The sequence below is a fragment of the Oculina patagonica genome, chromosome 3, assembly GCF_052425735.1.
Source record: "Oculina patagonica isolate OP01 chromosome 3, crgOcupat, whole genome shotgun sequence".
NCBI classification, from domain to species: Eukaryota; Metazoa; Cnidaria; class Anthozoa; order Scleractinia; family Oculinidae; genus Oculina; species Oculina patagonica.
Window position 1 is genome coordinate 20,498,786 of NC_135760.1, and position 16,655 is coordinate 20,515,440.

The following is a 16,655-nucleotide window of genomic DNA, read 5'->3' on the forward strand; positions in this document are numbered from 1 at the left end:
AGTAATTTATTGCAAACAGTTTGGTTTCTGTAAAAAACACTCCACTGATCATGCCATTCGAAGCATAATCGACTTGATACAACATGCAATTGACTGCAACGAACTTTCTTGTGGTATAATTCTTTTAAGATTTCAGTAAAAGTTGAAAATGGAGTTTCGGGATCTTCTTGTTTTATTAGGAAGTTTCCAGAGTGTTTTTAACTTTTTAGTGAATAATCGACTCTTAGCGAGTCAACGTCAGTGTTCTCGATGTAATTCTGATATGGAATTAACTGAGACCACGCGCGTAAATGATGGCTACATGTGGCGGTGTGTAAATAGCCGCTGTCGAACCTGGCTGTCTATAAGGTCAGGCTCATACTTCGAAGGTTCCAATATCCCCTTGAGTACGTGGCTTCATCTGATGTTCCTGTGGTCTACGAAGTTGTCTGGAAGTCAAATCTCGAGGCTGACTGGGCTTTCAAAGCCTACCGTGATCCGTGCGCTGAGTGAGCTGAGAACAATCTGTTCTAACAAGATTCTGAATGCTGGAATTAAGATCGGAGGCGTGGGAAAGACCGTGGAGATAGACGAGTCAAAGTTTGGGGCCAAGAGAAAGTACCAGAGAGGGAGAGTATCGAAAGGTCCGTGGGTGTTTGGAGCCGTGGAGCGTGGATCTAAAAAGGCGCTACTGTTCCGTGTTCCAGATCGTACAAGAGCAACACTTGTTCACCGTCTAATTACAACGCACATTCTTCCCGGAACTGTCATCTACTCTGATCAATTTTCCCCGTACATCCCACTGAACCAGCTCGGATACATTCACCTGTCGGTGAATCACTCAGAGAACTTCGTCGATCCAGACAGTGGTGCACACACCAACACAATCGAAGGCTTGTGGGCTTTGGTGAAAAAGAAGTTGAAGTCCATGTCTGGTACCCTTTACGAACACTTACCAAGTTACTTAGATGAGTTCGTCTGGTTCAGACGCTTCGCAGAAGACAGAGCATTTGAACAGCTGCTGGAAGACATCGCTGAGCAGTTTCCGCTACAATAAAAGAATATTTATTCAAAACCAACGGCTCCTTTAGGAGCCACCACAAATACAAAAGAAAATGACCAATAAAGAGTTAATACAATCCCTATCAATCCCGAAACTAAATAATACCCGAGTATTAAGTCGACTTACCTGTCTAGTGCCCAGTCAGGCTGCATGTTAAAGTAGCGTGGGGACTAGGTCGATGTCGGAACAAAATCGCGTCGACGAAAAAAACGCGATCATTTCAAATGACTTCGAAATTTTAAATAATGAGAAAGACAACAACTTAATCGTTGTAAGCTTTTATTTCAAGAGAAAAAGTCGCCGACGCACCGCCAACGCACCGCCGACGCACCACCGACGCACAATTTATCCTCGGTTTTCATGTACTGAAAAATACTTGCCGACGCGTCGGCCGACTGTCGGCCGTGTGTCGGCCGTGTGTCGGCCGACTGTCGACCGACAGTCGACCGACAGTCGGCCGACGCGTCGGCCGACACGTTGGCCGACGTGTTGACCGACACGTTGTTTGGATCGGATTCTTTACCTTTTCCGATACTGTAAATCATAACATCTAGAGTGAGAAACTAGATTATTGTGGATTTCGTGGAGTAGCGAAAGATTGTTTCACCTCATATCTTACCAACAGATATCAGTTTGTTTTCTTGGGACATACTGTGTCAGATCGTCAATCTTCAAAATGCTTGCTGCTAACTCGGTCATTTTCTAACATATAGCATCAGCTAAATCGTCTCTACTTATGGCAGAAATACATCTTCCTCTTTCCGTAGTCAGGTATTCCACGTACTTGCCTTGGTTGACAATAACACGTAGAACACGAAAAAACTCAGTTTTTCACCACTGGGCCTTCTTTTTCCCCGTATTATTGCCACAGCCGACGAGAATGCAAAGAATCTTAATGTAAATGAGTTGTTTCGCGCATTAAAGTAGTCGAAAAACTGTAAATTATGCTATAACTGTAGTGTGACGCTACTCAAACTCTGCTTCGATGGAACACCAATATGGCGGATAAAGTCTGTTGCTATGACAATGGAGAAATCTGGTCACGTGAGTGAAAACGCTCTATTTCTCGTGACTTAATTTTCGCGACTGATTTGACCAAAAATACGTAATTAACTGCGCTGCGCAGTTCTTGCTCTGCACGGGGTTTATTATTATTATTATTATTATTTTTTAACTGCGCTGCGCAGTTCTTGCTCTGCACGGGGTTTATTATTATTATTATTATTATTATTATTATTATTATTATTATTATTATTATTATTTTTTTTTTTTTTTAGTTTTGTCGGTGACCAGACGCAGACCTTCACTCGGTCGAGGTTATGTCACGCGATGTTTAGAAGCTATAAATCAGTAACAAATGGAAACAAATGGTTATTCTTTGTCTTTACAAAGAATGTTTAGTGTGAAATATTCGAATTTGAAGCCTTTGACTCATGAAAAATACTAAATTTCCACGCTTTCAAAGAGAAATGTAATTCAGCGGGCCAGAATCTGTGAATACATACCATTACGTTGGTGGAAAAGAATGTGCTGACATGACAAGTTTCACTTTCGATCGGCTAGACCTCGAGTCACGTAATGTTTTAAAGCTATTATAAGCTACCTTTCAAATCTTTGCGAATCCTTTGGTCTTTTCTAAACAAATTTATTGCGTAATCCATCTTTTGGCTGTGTCATTGAAGGATTTTAGAGATATGAAGAAAAATTCCCTTCACAAACATGCCCTGTACCGCTTACGTCATTCAGTATGCTAGGGAAATTACCCTCTGTGCTAAAAACAGCTTCAGCGTCCGCGCGTGGGAATTCGGCCAGAATTCATATGAAAAATTATTAATCGCGGCTGGAACAAGTCAACCATGAAATATCACACAAAGTTTGTCAGTCGCTGCATTTTTACAACCGCCTATTGTAATACGAAAACCAAAATAGGGGCAAAAATAATACTAACAGTATAGAAACTACAAAACATTGTCAGTGGGTCAGTTTTCAAAGAGAAATATAATTCAGTGGGCCAGAGTCTGTAAATAAATGCCATTACGTTGGTGTCAAAGAATGTGCTGACATGACAAGTTTCACTTTCGATCGGCTCGCGTCACGTAATTTTTCAAAGCTATCCAGCCTCCTTTGAAATCTTTGCGAATCCTTTAGTCTTTACTTAAAGACTGTGAAGTACTTTGAAGCGTTTGAATAAAAGAAAATATTAAAATTTGATGCTTTAGCGGGCAAGAATTTACATTTATTTACATTACATCTGTGTCCTGGAATGTGCTACTTCTTGAAATTTCTACTTTCACAAGGCACCGATCGGCAAGAATAACGCAATGCTCTGAAAGCTTAACTGCTACAAATGGAAACTAACCTAGCATGTTTAAGTGTAAAATGTTCGACTTTTTAGCTCTACGTGTTTTTGGAGCTGTGTCATCTACGGATTTCTGAAATCTGAAGGAAGACCACTGAGACAAACATGCCTGACTTGCAAGGGTTACGTTATTGGTAAATTAATTCCCCAGAGAATTCCCATTCAGCAAAACACAGGTCTAGTGTTCTTCTCAAATTTGATTTAATTATTTGCCCCAATATTCCATTTTCGGAGCTGGTTATTCAATCTTTAAACGGAAATTCGATACAACACTGGATGCTGATTTAAAAGATTTTTTGGTTTCACGGATCAGGATCGTGGGAATTAAATTTGGCCAGCATTGGCATATAAGAAAAATAATTAATTGCGGATGGAACTAGTCAACCATGAAATGTCACACAAGGTGTTTTCTTGCCATTTTGTTTGTCAGTCGCGACATTTTTTGACGTGACGCGGGTAAAGAGGATGGGGGGGGGGGGGGTGTGCATTTTTTATTCTCCCGACATGGCTCCCCTAGGGTGGTCATGTGACCAGCGCAGTTTTAAGCTCTAAGAGCTTCTTGTTTTTTTAGTTTTGTCGGTGACCAGACGCAGACCTCCACTCGGTCGAGGTTATGTCACGCGATGTTTAGAAGCTATAAATCAGTAACAAATGGAAACAAATGGTTATTCTTTGTCTTTACAAAGAATGTTTAGTGTGAAATATTCGAATTTGAAGCCTTTGACTCATGAAAAATACTAAATTTCCACGCTTTCAAAGAGAAATGTAATTCAGCGGGCCAGAATCTGTGAATAGATACCATTACGTTGGTGGAAAAGAATGTGCTGACATGACAAGTTTCACTTTCGATCGGCTAGACCTCGAGTCACGTAATTTTTCAAAGCTATTAATCAGCTACCTTTCAAATCTTTGCGAATCCTTTGGTCTTTACTAAACAAATTTATTGCAAAGTATTTCCCTATTTTATGTTATTGAAAGGATTTTAAAGATATGAAGAAAATTTCCCTTCACAAACATGCCCTGACTTGTACCGCTTACGTCATTTGGTAGGCTTGGGGAATACCCTCTGTGCTAAAAACGGCTTCAGCGTCCACGCGTGGGAATTCGGCCAGAATTTGCATAAAAGAAAAATAATTAATCGCGTCTGGAACTAGTCAACCATGAAATGTCACACAAGGTGTCTTTTTTTATCATCGTGTTTGTCACTCGCTACATTTTAACAACCGCCTATTGTAATACAGAAAGAGGGGCAACAAGCCGGAAGGCGAGATCTGGCCAAGTAAGAAAATTCAATTTTTTTGATTGGCTGTTTCAAAGCATGGCTGTCACAGCGCTAAAATTTGAACGTGCGATGCGGCCCCAAGGGAATTCAATGTCTGTTTTTTATGCAAATTATAGATCATGCACTCAATCATATAAATATATTCGTTTTTGAGACGTTTCGTTGTTTACAGTCGGCCTCAAAAGACAAGAAGATTTCGTTTTAGTTGTTTGTAGCATTATAAAGCAACTTCTGACGAATAACGATGTTTAAAGTGCTACTATGACCAAAATTTTTGTTTTTCTTTTCGTCTTTTTCTAAAGTCAATTTGTTTAATAAGTCTATATTTAACTAGCGCGCTAGAATTTAGAACGTTGCGACCATTATAAGCCTTGAAATAGCTTGCCGAAAATCGTGGAAAACCCGTCCGCCATTACTCGGACGTCTAAAGTGAGCCAGCGACTGTACTGAAAAGCGGATTTACGCATGAGTTGGTCCGTGACGTCATATGCGCATCGTCGCTTCGAGCTTCGAGTGTTCCAAGAGATAATATACTGAGAATTAAGTGAGCGTCCGTGTAAGAACCGACCACTCGATTTTCGGCCCAGAACAGAATTCCTTCAAATTTTCTGTGCAAGACAATTGATCCATATGATAAACAAAAATAGCAATATTTTGGCTTGTAGTGTTATTTGTCAATATTTTTGGCAATAATTGCTGAGAACGGTCAAAAACCGAAAAAATCATCCTGTTTCGAGTCAGATTTAGGCGTCGCGCTCAACGCGCTGAAAAATTACTCTTTCACTCAAATGAAATGAAACTTGTATATCATTTTATTTTATGTCTTGTCTATTAGTTCATGTTAAAATATTTGAAATCGGACTTAACAAAAATTAATTACGATTTTTTTAAAACACCCCATAAAGAGCCATCGCAAAAATCACGCAAACATACTGTTGGTTAGAGAGGTTTTTCTCAAAAGTTTAACGCGATCTAGAGCCCTAGACACTATCAACGATTAGTACTAGGGTTGGTGTATTAGAAACAAGAAAAAAAGTTTTGGGTACTAAGCTTTATGAATTTTAGGAGTTTTATCAACAAAGCCTATTTTTAACGGTCGTAACGCGCGTCACGCAATTTCTTACTATTGTGTTTCCTATCTTTCCCACATAAAACAGTTGTCCGAGGGAGCAAATATTTTTGAAACTAGCTTTCTGCTCGGAAAAAGACATGGACAATCCTAAATTTATCAAATATCGCCCCAAAAATAAGAATTAAGAAGGTTAAATCATGAGCGGCTCCGGTATGAGTTGTCTTTAGTTCCGTCTTTAACTGTGTAAAAAGCTTCGAAAAGCGGTTTCCGTGATTCGGTAATCATAAATAGGGAAAGAACTACGAAAGAAACCCTTAATAATTTTACATATTAAACACATTTAACAGCTAGAAATTATTATCATTGTATTTTTAAAGTGTACGCCCAGAGAAAATGCAACACAAATGAAAATAGGCCAAAGCGAAAATCGTTTCTCAGAAAATGTTGGTTTCAGTCGGCTTTGATGCACGTGGGAATGTCAATGAAAGTTATTTTTAGTAGGTTAATTTCAACCCGTGTGACAAATGCTTGCTGCTAAAACTATTTCTTGTTTTACTTTATATCATTTGTTTTTCAATTTTGTGAATAGGCTACAAACTTTGCCTTTAATATTTATTTTCTTCACTTTTTTTTTTGCACTGCCCTTGTGCTAAATTTAACTTCTGCAAATTTGTGACAATTGATGTCGTGCGTGCTTACATGACGGCAGGAATAGTTTTGCTCTTTGCGTTTCGTGTTGTTTCGTTCTGTGAAATGGCAGTATTTTGTTCCTTCTCGGCAATTTTAGGTGGTAAGTGCGAAAGTAGTCGTGGACATACAGATTGTATAGCCCTAAATGATTGTGACGGCGATATCAGTTTGCATCTAGCAAATCACCACCTGTCAAGAGAAAATTCATGTGAAAGGGATCTAATACTGGCAAGAGCAGGTCTTTTAGAACTCACTGAAGAACAGATTAAGAATATGATGGTTTGTCCAGCCCATCGTTTTACCTTAGGAAAGTACTGGCAAGCTCCGAAGACCTGCCAGTATCCAAGACATCATGGAAAGAAATCGGCGGTAACAGGGACTCATGTTGTAAATTTCAAGCTGGCCAGAGAAATTAAAAACCTCTTTGGACAAGCTGCACCCGTTGGTTCCCGTAAGTTTTATCGTTAAAGATTGTTCTTAATCGCTAAAATTGTTTACATTGTTAAGCCCTAGGCTGAAACAGCTTTCACTTCCGTAAATATGAAATGCTAGGTCATTACTATTGTTGCATGGTGACAACTGTTCTCTGGACGCGTTCTGTTAGCTTACCTGAGACCGGCTCAAACACAGGATAAAATGTTATTATAAAGTAATTTGAATGCGACTTAAATAATTTATTCTTAGTGACATAGCTTGCAACACCTGATGTTTTTAACCGTGACTAAATAAATTACTCTTTCAAGTTTGCTGCGAACACAGGGGTCAGGGTTGGTTGAAGGCGATTGTGGGGGAGGGGGGTATTACTATACGTGGAGGTTCTGCCCATTTGTATGGTTTAGGTATATTAATGGGCAGAATTTTGCAAGTTTAAGTATATAAAAAGGTAAAGCATGTATACGAGCCTAGGGGCCCATCACGTTTCCGTAGCATAAAGCGACTAGGAGTATTCCCATCGCAGGGTTACCCCCAGTCTTGCACAAAGAACACGACGACATATTGAACCTGGCCAGGACTCGAACCCGACCACTGCAGGAATTTTGCACTTAGTGATCCGGTAGAACCCGAATTTCAAAAGTCCTGTTCACATCAGCACTTATCCACTTGCGATGACTGCCAAGGGTTAAAGAAAGTACTTCAGGAACTACGACTTGAGATCGAAGGTCCATCCTGGACGCCAGTTAATTCAGAACAACGAGAAGATTTACTGTACGACTTTTACCGCGCAAAGTCAGATATCTTTCTATGGAAAGCGCACATTGTCCGCTCAATAAACCAGGAAGAGGCGAAGCAAGATTTACTGAAAACAGCCGACGCGACGTCCGCCATTGTTATAATGGACTGGGCCATGAAATTTCTTCAACTGAAATATCGTGAGAAGCAGTCCGAATGGTTCGGAAAACGAGGGCTCAGCTGGCATATATCCACCGTCATAACCAAGAATGTCAGCACTGGTAATCATATGCTCACATCCATGATTCCTGCCAGCAGAATTGGTATGCAGTCTGCTCGATCATCGAGAACACACTGGAGGCCTTAAAGAAGAAACATCCTCACATAACTCAGGTGAACTTTAGAAGTGACGAAGCAGGCTGTTACTACAACAACTTTCTCGTGGCGGCCGTAAGAGATGCTGCGAACCGAGTTGGTATCACCGTCACACGGTACGACTTTTCCGAGCCACAATACGGGAAAGATGTCTGTGATAGGATCCTTTGCCCGATGAAGTCAGCTATCCGACGCTATTGCAACGAGGGACACGATGTTCTTTCTGCAAAGGACATGCGTACAGCGCTTTCCGAACGTCCTGTCCGAGGCACAACTGCCAGTGTTTGCTCTGTGAATGAGTCTCAAAAGACACTTGAAGTAGAAATGACAGATCATTTCAGCAGGTATCATAACTTTCATTTTGCATCAAATGGCATTAGGATCTGGAGAGCTTATAACGTAGGGCAAGGGAGGCTCATTCCCTACCAAGACATCATCGTCAAGCCTCAGGGTCCTACAGATCTTGTTATAGATGTCGACTTTTTTCCAGTCAAGGAAGCAGGAATCCATAACGCCACATCAACTGATGGTGAGGAAACCAGCGGTCTTTTCTCTTGCCCTGAGCCTGGGTGTCAAATGGTCTTCAAAAAAGTTAGTGAGCTTGAGAATCATCTTGATGTTGGCGAGCACCGCCAAATGCGCGGAGGGTCCGAAACGGTGTATGACAAACTCAGAAGAGACTGGGCCGAGAAATTCCTTAATGTTGACAACAACGAGGGAACCAAGAGTTACAGATGGAGGATGTGTACGCAGAGGAGGAAGAGGAAGAAAGGCGTGAAGTGCTAGAGAGCGTCGCCGCTGAACTCAGTCCCAGGCATCCAATCTGCTATGATTCTTACTGCCTGTGTGACCTGGCACGAGACGAGAGTCTTGACAGTTTCAGTGTAGTTATGCTTAAGGAGATATTAAGGTATTTTGAGATTCCCTTTGGTTCACGAGATCGGAAAAAAATCTAGTAGTGAAGTTGTTCTCATTCTTGGAAGAATGTGACTGTCGCCAATAGGAAAAAACGTTCAAATGCTATCTATTCAATTCGCGGATGCGTTTGGCTGTTGTTCAAACGTTTAATAATAGTTATCTGTGAACCGAGAAAATAAAAATAGTTTAAAGCCCTGTATTACTGTTAATGTAGGAAAGGATTAAAGTCGTTCTTTTTTGTTGCTGAATTAAATTAGTTATACTATCCACTTTAGAGACCGGTCATTATTTATCAGGGGTGGAGGGCCCACGAAATTGTGGAAAAAGTGGGCTAACAAATTATGACCCTCCCCCACACTGGAACCAAAAATTGTGACCCTCCCCAAATTGGAGTCTATTAAGGGTGCCCGCGGGTATTTCCAGGAGCGGAGGTGCTATTTTGAAAATCGAATTTTGGGCATGGAAAGTTAAACATATTTTTCTTATTTTTCGGTAGTCGTAATGACAAACTTGAACTATAAAATAAACGAAATAAATGAACAGGAAATATCAGCATATTTAAATTACTCTATTTTTATTATTACGACCACCTTGTTAGAAACCCCGTTTTTACTCCCATACAAACTCTGTATTTTTACATTCTCGTAAGCGGACATTCCCGTAAACGGCCGCGGACACTTTCCGAGATTACGACTTAGACTTTTTCTTTGTTTTTAAGCTCCCGTAAGCGGACACCGCAAAGAGAATCATATAAAAAAACCTCTGTATCTTGTATTAATCAATCAACTTCACATCGCCGTTCGTCACAATGATTTTACTGTAATTACAGAACCATATTTCAGTGTTTGTTTTGTCGTCATTCACGTCCGGTTACATTTTAAAACACACGCTCCCGTAAGCAACCATCTATCCCCTTACACCTCTAATGGCCGCTTACACGAACCATTCTCGTAAGCGGCCAGCACCAGTTGCAGACACTTTTTTCGCGTCCCGAGGGTGTCCGCTTATGAGAGCTTCGACTGTAATACTATTTTTCTAAACGCAAAGATAGCTTTTTTATTACTGTCAATAAGTTAAAATTATCCAAAAATTCATTTGAGCAAGTTTCAACGAAATCGGCTGGGTAGAAATCGCTGCACAGTTGACTGTTATAGATTTCAGCTTCGCCAGTTGTTACAACAACGCTCGAGTAATGTTTCGATTGCATTGACAGGTCCCTTACTTCTCTTCTTTTTCGATTCGCCATCGATGTAAGCCTTACAGTATCTTTTAATAAAAGTGGAAGCAGAGAGAAAGAAACTAGACACCCAATTCTTTTTTTCTTTTTTGGGGGGTCAATTTTACCAGAATTGAAATCAACTTTGTTTTGATACGCCGCGACGTGTAAACCTTCTACAAATTTGCATAAATTGAATTCAGCGAAGACTGAGAATTATTTGATGACGGCATATGGGCTATTTTCAAAAGTCGAAACCAATTATAGAAGTCGTTTTGCTTTGCCAACGTAACAATTTAAGAAATGAAGTATAAAGGGAGGGCAAAATATTAATGTACGTGACATCCTAAAAATAACATTTACATTCCAGCGTGTTAGCCGATTGAAATCTACATTCCCTGCAAAGATTTTCGCCGTAGTATAAGTCGATGTAAATTCGCCGTACATAATTTTTTAAGGCACTTTATACTATGAATAAAACTTCTTGTTGTTAAAAATCTCGTTGTCAAAATGCGCGAAGGGTTTTTTCATAGTTCATTCCTTATGATAACCAAATCACGGAAACGTCTTTTTCGAAGCTTTCCGGTGAAACTAAAGACTCACACCGGAGCCGCTATGATTTTTAAAACCTTCTTAATTCTTATTTTTGGGGCGATATTTGATAAATGTAGGATTGTCCATGCCTTATTCCGAGCAGAAAGCTAGTTTCGAAAATATTTGCTCCCTCGGACAACTGTTTTATGTGGGAAAGATAGGAAACACAATAGTAAGAAATTGCGTGACGCGCGTTACGACCGTTTAAAATAGGCTTTGTTGATAGAACTCCTAAAATTCGAAAAGCTTAGTGCCCAAAACATTTTTTCTTGTTTCTAGTACACCAACCCTAGTACTAATCGTTGATAGTGTCCAGGGCTCTAGATCGCGTTAAACTTTTGAGAAAAACCTCTCTAACCAACAGTATGTTTGCGTGATTTTTGCGATGGCTCTTTATGGGGTGTTTTAAAAAAATCGTAATTAATTTTTGTTAAGTCCGATTTCAAATATTTTAACATGAACTAATAGACAAGATATAAAATAAAATGATATACAAGTTTCATTTCATTTGAGTGAAAGAGTAATTTTTCAGCGCGTTGAGCGCGACGCCTAAATCTGACTCGAAACAGGATGATTTTTTCGGTTTTTGACCGTTCTCAGCAATCATCGCCAAAAATATTGACAAATAACACTACAAGCCAAAATATTGCTATTTTTGTTTATCATATGGATCAATTGTCTTGCACAGAAAATTTGAAGGAATTCTGTTCTGGGCCGAAAATTGAGTGGTCGGTTCTTACACGGACGCCCACTTAACAGGGTTATAAAAGATATTTCTTCGACAAATTCTTCGTCTAGTTTGTCCGGTTGCGAAACCCAAGATAGCCGCAACGAAGAGACATTGCAATTTAGCGGTATCGTTTCTTTTAATGAGAATTTAAAGCCGTTTGACGTCGGTCTAAAGGGCAATGTTCGTATGCAAATACTATAATATTTATTTCATTCGATGAGGTTTTGGCGCTGTATGCCTACAACGAAGCTGCCGTCTTCTTGTCCAATCGAAGCACCGATCGAAGAAGCCTCGAAGAACGAAGAGGAACGGCGATTCATGGACTACATACGTTTGAATACATGGTATGATGAGAACGACATTGAATAATTAGGATAAAATGTCTGCAATGTTTAAATTAATAGAGAGCTCTGCATATATATACATGTAGGCTGCTATTGCCGTTTGCAGCTATTATTCATCTTGCGTGGTTCGGGCGAGTTAAAAATTCCGCCTCTTGAAATGTTTTCTGCCACTATGTTGTGCAAAAGTGACCTGGAGATGCCCTTAAGTATGTTTAAAAAACATTTGCGCAGTAGATACGGCTTCTACATCACTACAGATTAAAAAGAAAACCAATGTTTTTCCAGATCGGTCACTCCAGCCTTCGAAGAAGCCATTTTGTTGATGCGCATATGACGTCAGCATGCTCTCGCCCCAACTAGTTCCAGATCTCTATTTGGTCCTCGGACATTTTTGAATCTAGTAATGGCGGCAAGCCAAAGCCGAAGTTTACGCGTGAAATAAGTGGTCTTCCAATTCGAATTTGAACTTAAAATTTGGCAAGGTTACTATATAATGTAAGTACTTTCAAAAACCGAAGAGAAAAGGGAAGGTAAAATTTTGATCATAGTACCACTTTAAAAACAGAGAATCCGCCGTAAGAATATTTATGTTTGATTACGTGACCGGATCTAATTTGCATAAAATCTAGACATGTCTCGCCGCCAAATGAACAATTTTTTTATATCAAATAAATATTTTTACCCGACCTTAAGCTTTCATGATTGCCTTCTGCTTAATTCTTTAGTAAAATACTCTGCTAGATATTATTCCAGGAAAGACGAGAATGGTAAAGCATTCGTTATTCATTTTGTTGAGGATTGCATATTCATTTGATTGCCATTTTCTTAGAATTGTCTAGGGCATGCGCAATTGACTCGCCTGCCACATTCCTGACAGGCAATCACGTGGTGCAAATCGGATTTGACCAGATCTCGCCTTCGGCTTAGCCCACGAGATCTGGGAACGAGATTATTCTGTGCAAAGAGAGAATACTATCGAAATTCTCACGGATACTTACGTTCCTGGCGTGAAGCCAGACGCCAGACGTAATGAAATCAATATTCGGGGTTTGTTTCGAAAGCGGGTGTTTTTTTTAGGGCGACCATAATTTGTTTGAGGCGGGTTAGGGTAAGGGGGGGGGGGGGGGGTCAACTTTTATGGCAAAGGCTTTTTTTCCACTGTCAGGATGTGGAATTTTTTATTGATTTATTTTATTTTTTCCCCATTTCACTTCAATTTGTTCAATATTTTTTAGTTATCTTTTTTTCATTCCCCCGCCATGGCTCCCTTAGGGTGGTCACGTGACCAGCGCAGTTTTAAGCTCTAAGAGTTTCTTGTTAACATAAAAATACAATAAGAAAACATTAAAAATAAACTTTCGCGGGTCTTTTATTTCGCGATTTTTTAAAAATTGCGAAATGTAAGTCCCGCGAAAAAAAGTAACAATAAGGTACACGCAGTAACAGCTTACCTCTTTCAATTGCCTTTAGAAAAGTTGGTTGTAAGTCAGTGGCAGCTCTTGCATCTCTGAGTGAGTTTTCATAATTCCCTGATGCAAAAAAAAAAACAAACAGAAAAAATATATAAACTTTCTGACAGAGATTTAACGATCGATTCTGTGTGCTGGTTGAATGTTATTTCAATAACATTCATTCCCTTCAGCTCAAACAACAAATGGTATCTAAGTACTAGTCCCCTAGCTAGCGGTTTCAGTCCATACGAAAAGTAGTTTAATGTAATACCCAGTACCTTTAAAAATATAACGAGATAGCAACGTTATTCTTTTTTGTACTGTGTGAATGACTAAACTTTTAACATCAATAAACTTTTAACATCAAGTAGTTATTGCGTTTTGAAACTTAGTCCGTGTGTTTTCGCGCACGCTTTCGTGCTGTTTGCTGACAGCAGCATTTCACTGCCGCTTCGGTATACTAGCCTAAACATGTTTAAAAAAGGCATTTCGAGTATCAGTGAACACGGGTATTGCAGATTATTGTTAAAGTAAAGAAACCTATATCTCTGAGGATATACCAGAACTACTCTTACCCAAGTGAAAATGTGCAGTCGCCCTGTTGCTATAAAGTTTGGCATTCAGTTCGTCATCCTTGCAGTTTACTTTAATTCCTTCCGTGTAGAAGTAAATGGCGTTGCCAAAATCTTTCTTTCTGTCTTCATCATTACCTTCATTCAGGTAAACCTGTGCTATTGCTTAACAATATATAGTACAAATAATCAGTAGGTCACTTGTACTCAAAGGGTCAGGTTTAACAAGTTGTCTGTCGTCTTCTTATTCATTAATTCTGGCCACCCCCTCTGCCCATGTGGCAACACTCATATTCCGCCTTTTACCCTCTACTGTTCTCCTCCATGTTTCCTTCGGACGCCCCCCTGCTCCTCCTTCCCTCCGGTGCCCATGTTAGTGCAATGCGCAGATTTTGCTGATGGCCCATGCGCAATACATGGCCTATCCATCTCCACCTTCGTCTCCTTATCTGTTCACTGATGGTGCAAGTCCTTGCCTGTCTTCTGACCTCTTCATTTGACACCCTAATTGGCCAGTATATTCTCAGTATTCCTCCATAGACATTTGTGTAGAAATGTGTCTAGTTTTTCTTCGTCCTTCTTGGTCATTGTCCAGGTTTCACACCTTAAAGAAGCACTGCTATGACATTGGACTTGAAGATTCTTATCTTGGTGTTTTCGCTCAACTGCCCACTCGTCCAGATCTTAACCAGCTTGTTGAAAGCTCCTTTAGCTTTCTCTAGGCGGCTCTTGATGTCCTCCTCAGCCCCTCCATGCCTGGTTACTCTTGCTCCTAGCTAGCCAAAGCTGTCCACATCCTCTACTTGCTGTCCATCGACTACGATTGCATTGTTGTTGTTTACATTTATCCTCAATTCCGTTCTCTTCCCATTCCTATTCAGGTGGACGATCTTCTTCTGAATCAGATGAGGGCCAGGTCGTCTGCGAAGTCTAAGTCCTCTAGCGTAGTTGTCATCTTCCACCTAATGCCTGTCCCAGCATGAACAACTGTTCTCCTCATAACCCAGTCTATCACTAAGAGAAACAAAAACCCAGACATGTTACATCCCTGCTTGACACCCGACTGCACCTCAAACCAATCGGTCCTTCCACCATCAATCACTACACTTGTGGAATTAGTGTACATCACTTGCACCATTCTCACGATCTTAGATGGTATTTCGTAGCACTTCATGATCTTCCAGAGAGTGCTTCTATGTATGCTATCAAAAGCCTTCTCGTAGTCGACAAAGCACAGGTAAAGGCTGGAGTTCCATTCAACTGCCTGCTCGACAATGTTTCTGAGCACAAAGATCTGTTTTATTGTGCTCCTTCCCTCTCTAAATCCAGCTTGTTCCTTTCTCAATTCTGCATCCGTCCCCGCAGCAATCCTTTCTTCAAGTACGTAGTTTGGGTTAAATTTCGTGCTGCGAGTCTTGCGAATTTCCTCCTTGTCAAACGACCCGGAAAAGAAAACTTAAAGACCTCAATGTCCACGTTTTTCTGCCGTTGAGTATTTTTCAGATTCATTTCCTTCGATTCTAGACTTCAAAAGATGTATTTTGAATCGTTAACGAAGTGAAAGAAAGCATTGCCTTGAAAGGGCCTATAGCTTCAACAGACGCCATTTTATTTTTTCGCCAACCATGAGTTAAGGACATGGGAGAACGAGAATGCAATGTAGTATACGTTCAGACAACGTGATAAAAACATATAATTCCGAGTGCTGAGTGGCACTTGTAAGAGTACAAAAGTTAAAAACAACCTTATAATTTAATACACTAAATGAGTATTTAGTTTCTTTCGGAAAAAGTTCAATGTTCCATATGTTTCGGGCTCAGCCATTCCACTAAAGAAGAGTTCTGATAACGTGGCGGTCAGCAGTTATACCCATAAATAAAATTTACGGACTTACTAACAGACATGACGGCATAGATTGGTTACCGAGCTTATTAAGCCACTAACCACAAGAATGGTTTAGAGGCAGCATTTGGGTAGGGTATCGTAGAAGATAAATGTCTTATTAAAAGTATTTAGTGTTTAGGTTCACTGCGTCGTTTATACTTTGCCAGGTCCTACAGGCTCGCCAAAAAACTGCAAGTTTCCTCCTGAAAATGTATAACAACGATACTTCACACTAGTGTATTTCGATATATGCATTTTATCGCAATTATATTTTGCCTGTACTTTTTTTATTTACCTCGTAAGTTGTCGTCGTCAAAGTCCAATGTTTCATCAACAGATGCTGTGACCTCGCTTTCATTCGCGGCATTGTTTTGGGCTGCTTCTGTAGTGTCTTCACCCTATTAGATAAAAGGTTCCAAAAATACCTTCATTTGTATGTCGTCGATTTTTCTTTTCAGCAAAATCCCTGTACGTCAGATAAAGACATCAGTTCAAAATTTGTGATTTAAAATTCTCAAAACATGAACAATTTGCCAAGCATATTCGTTCAGTAAACTGGTGATTATTCATGCAATAATTATTCAAATTATTGGCTAATGTAAGGTGCAAAGCAAGAGAGGATACATTTCGCTATTCTTCAAAGAGTCAATACGTGTCTAAATGATGTTTGTTTGGTTTCCAAACTTTAGACTTACCTTGCATTTTAGACTTTGTGTTTCTGACACTTTCTTTCGCTCATTGATAGACCTGGTTTTTAATTCTAACAAGGTCTCGTTATTTTTATCAATCTTCTTTGAGTTAAGGCACACAACATACTACTCAATAGTCAACATATACGATACGTTTTCACTGGCTCTTGCCTGTGAAAATAACGTCAGGAGGGAATTGTGTGCAAACCATCACACTTTTCAGAACCATAGATCTCATGGCGAAAATGTTAATAAATATGTTCTGTC

General features: G+C 39.8%; 2 protein-coding genes across 4 annotated transcripts in view; both read right to left on the bottom strand.

Moving 5' to 3' along the window:
* The window catches only part of LOC144645260 (uncharacterized), a 114,874-nt gene that overhangs the window by 90,969 nt on the left and 7,250 nt on the right, over positions 1–16,655 (bottom strand). Inside the window, exons 5-7 of the mRNA XM_078504749.1 lie at positions 16,395–16,487; positions 15,995–16,097; positions 13,819–13,980 (exon numbers count right to left, since the gene is read on the bottom strand). Of these exons, the coding sequence (XP_078360875.1) occupies positions 13,819–13,980; positions 15,995–16,097; positions 16,395–16,487 (358 nt within the window). The remainder of the gene's footprint in view (positions 1–13,818; positions 13,981–15,994; positions 16,098–16,394; positions 16,488–16,655) is intronic.
* LOC144645263 (uncharacterized) overlaps positions 1–16,655 on the bottom strand; it is a 159,928-nt gene that overhangs the window by 17,636 nt on the left and 125,637 nt on the right. The window lies entirely within an intron of this gene.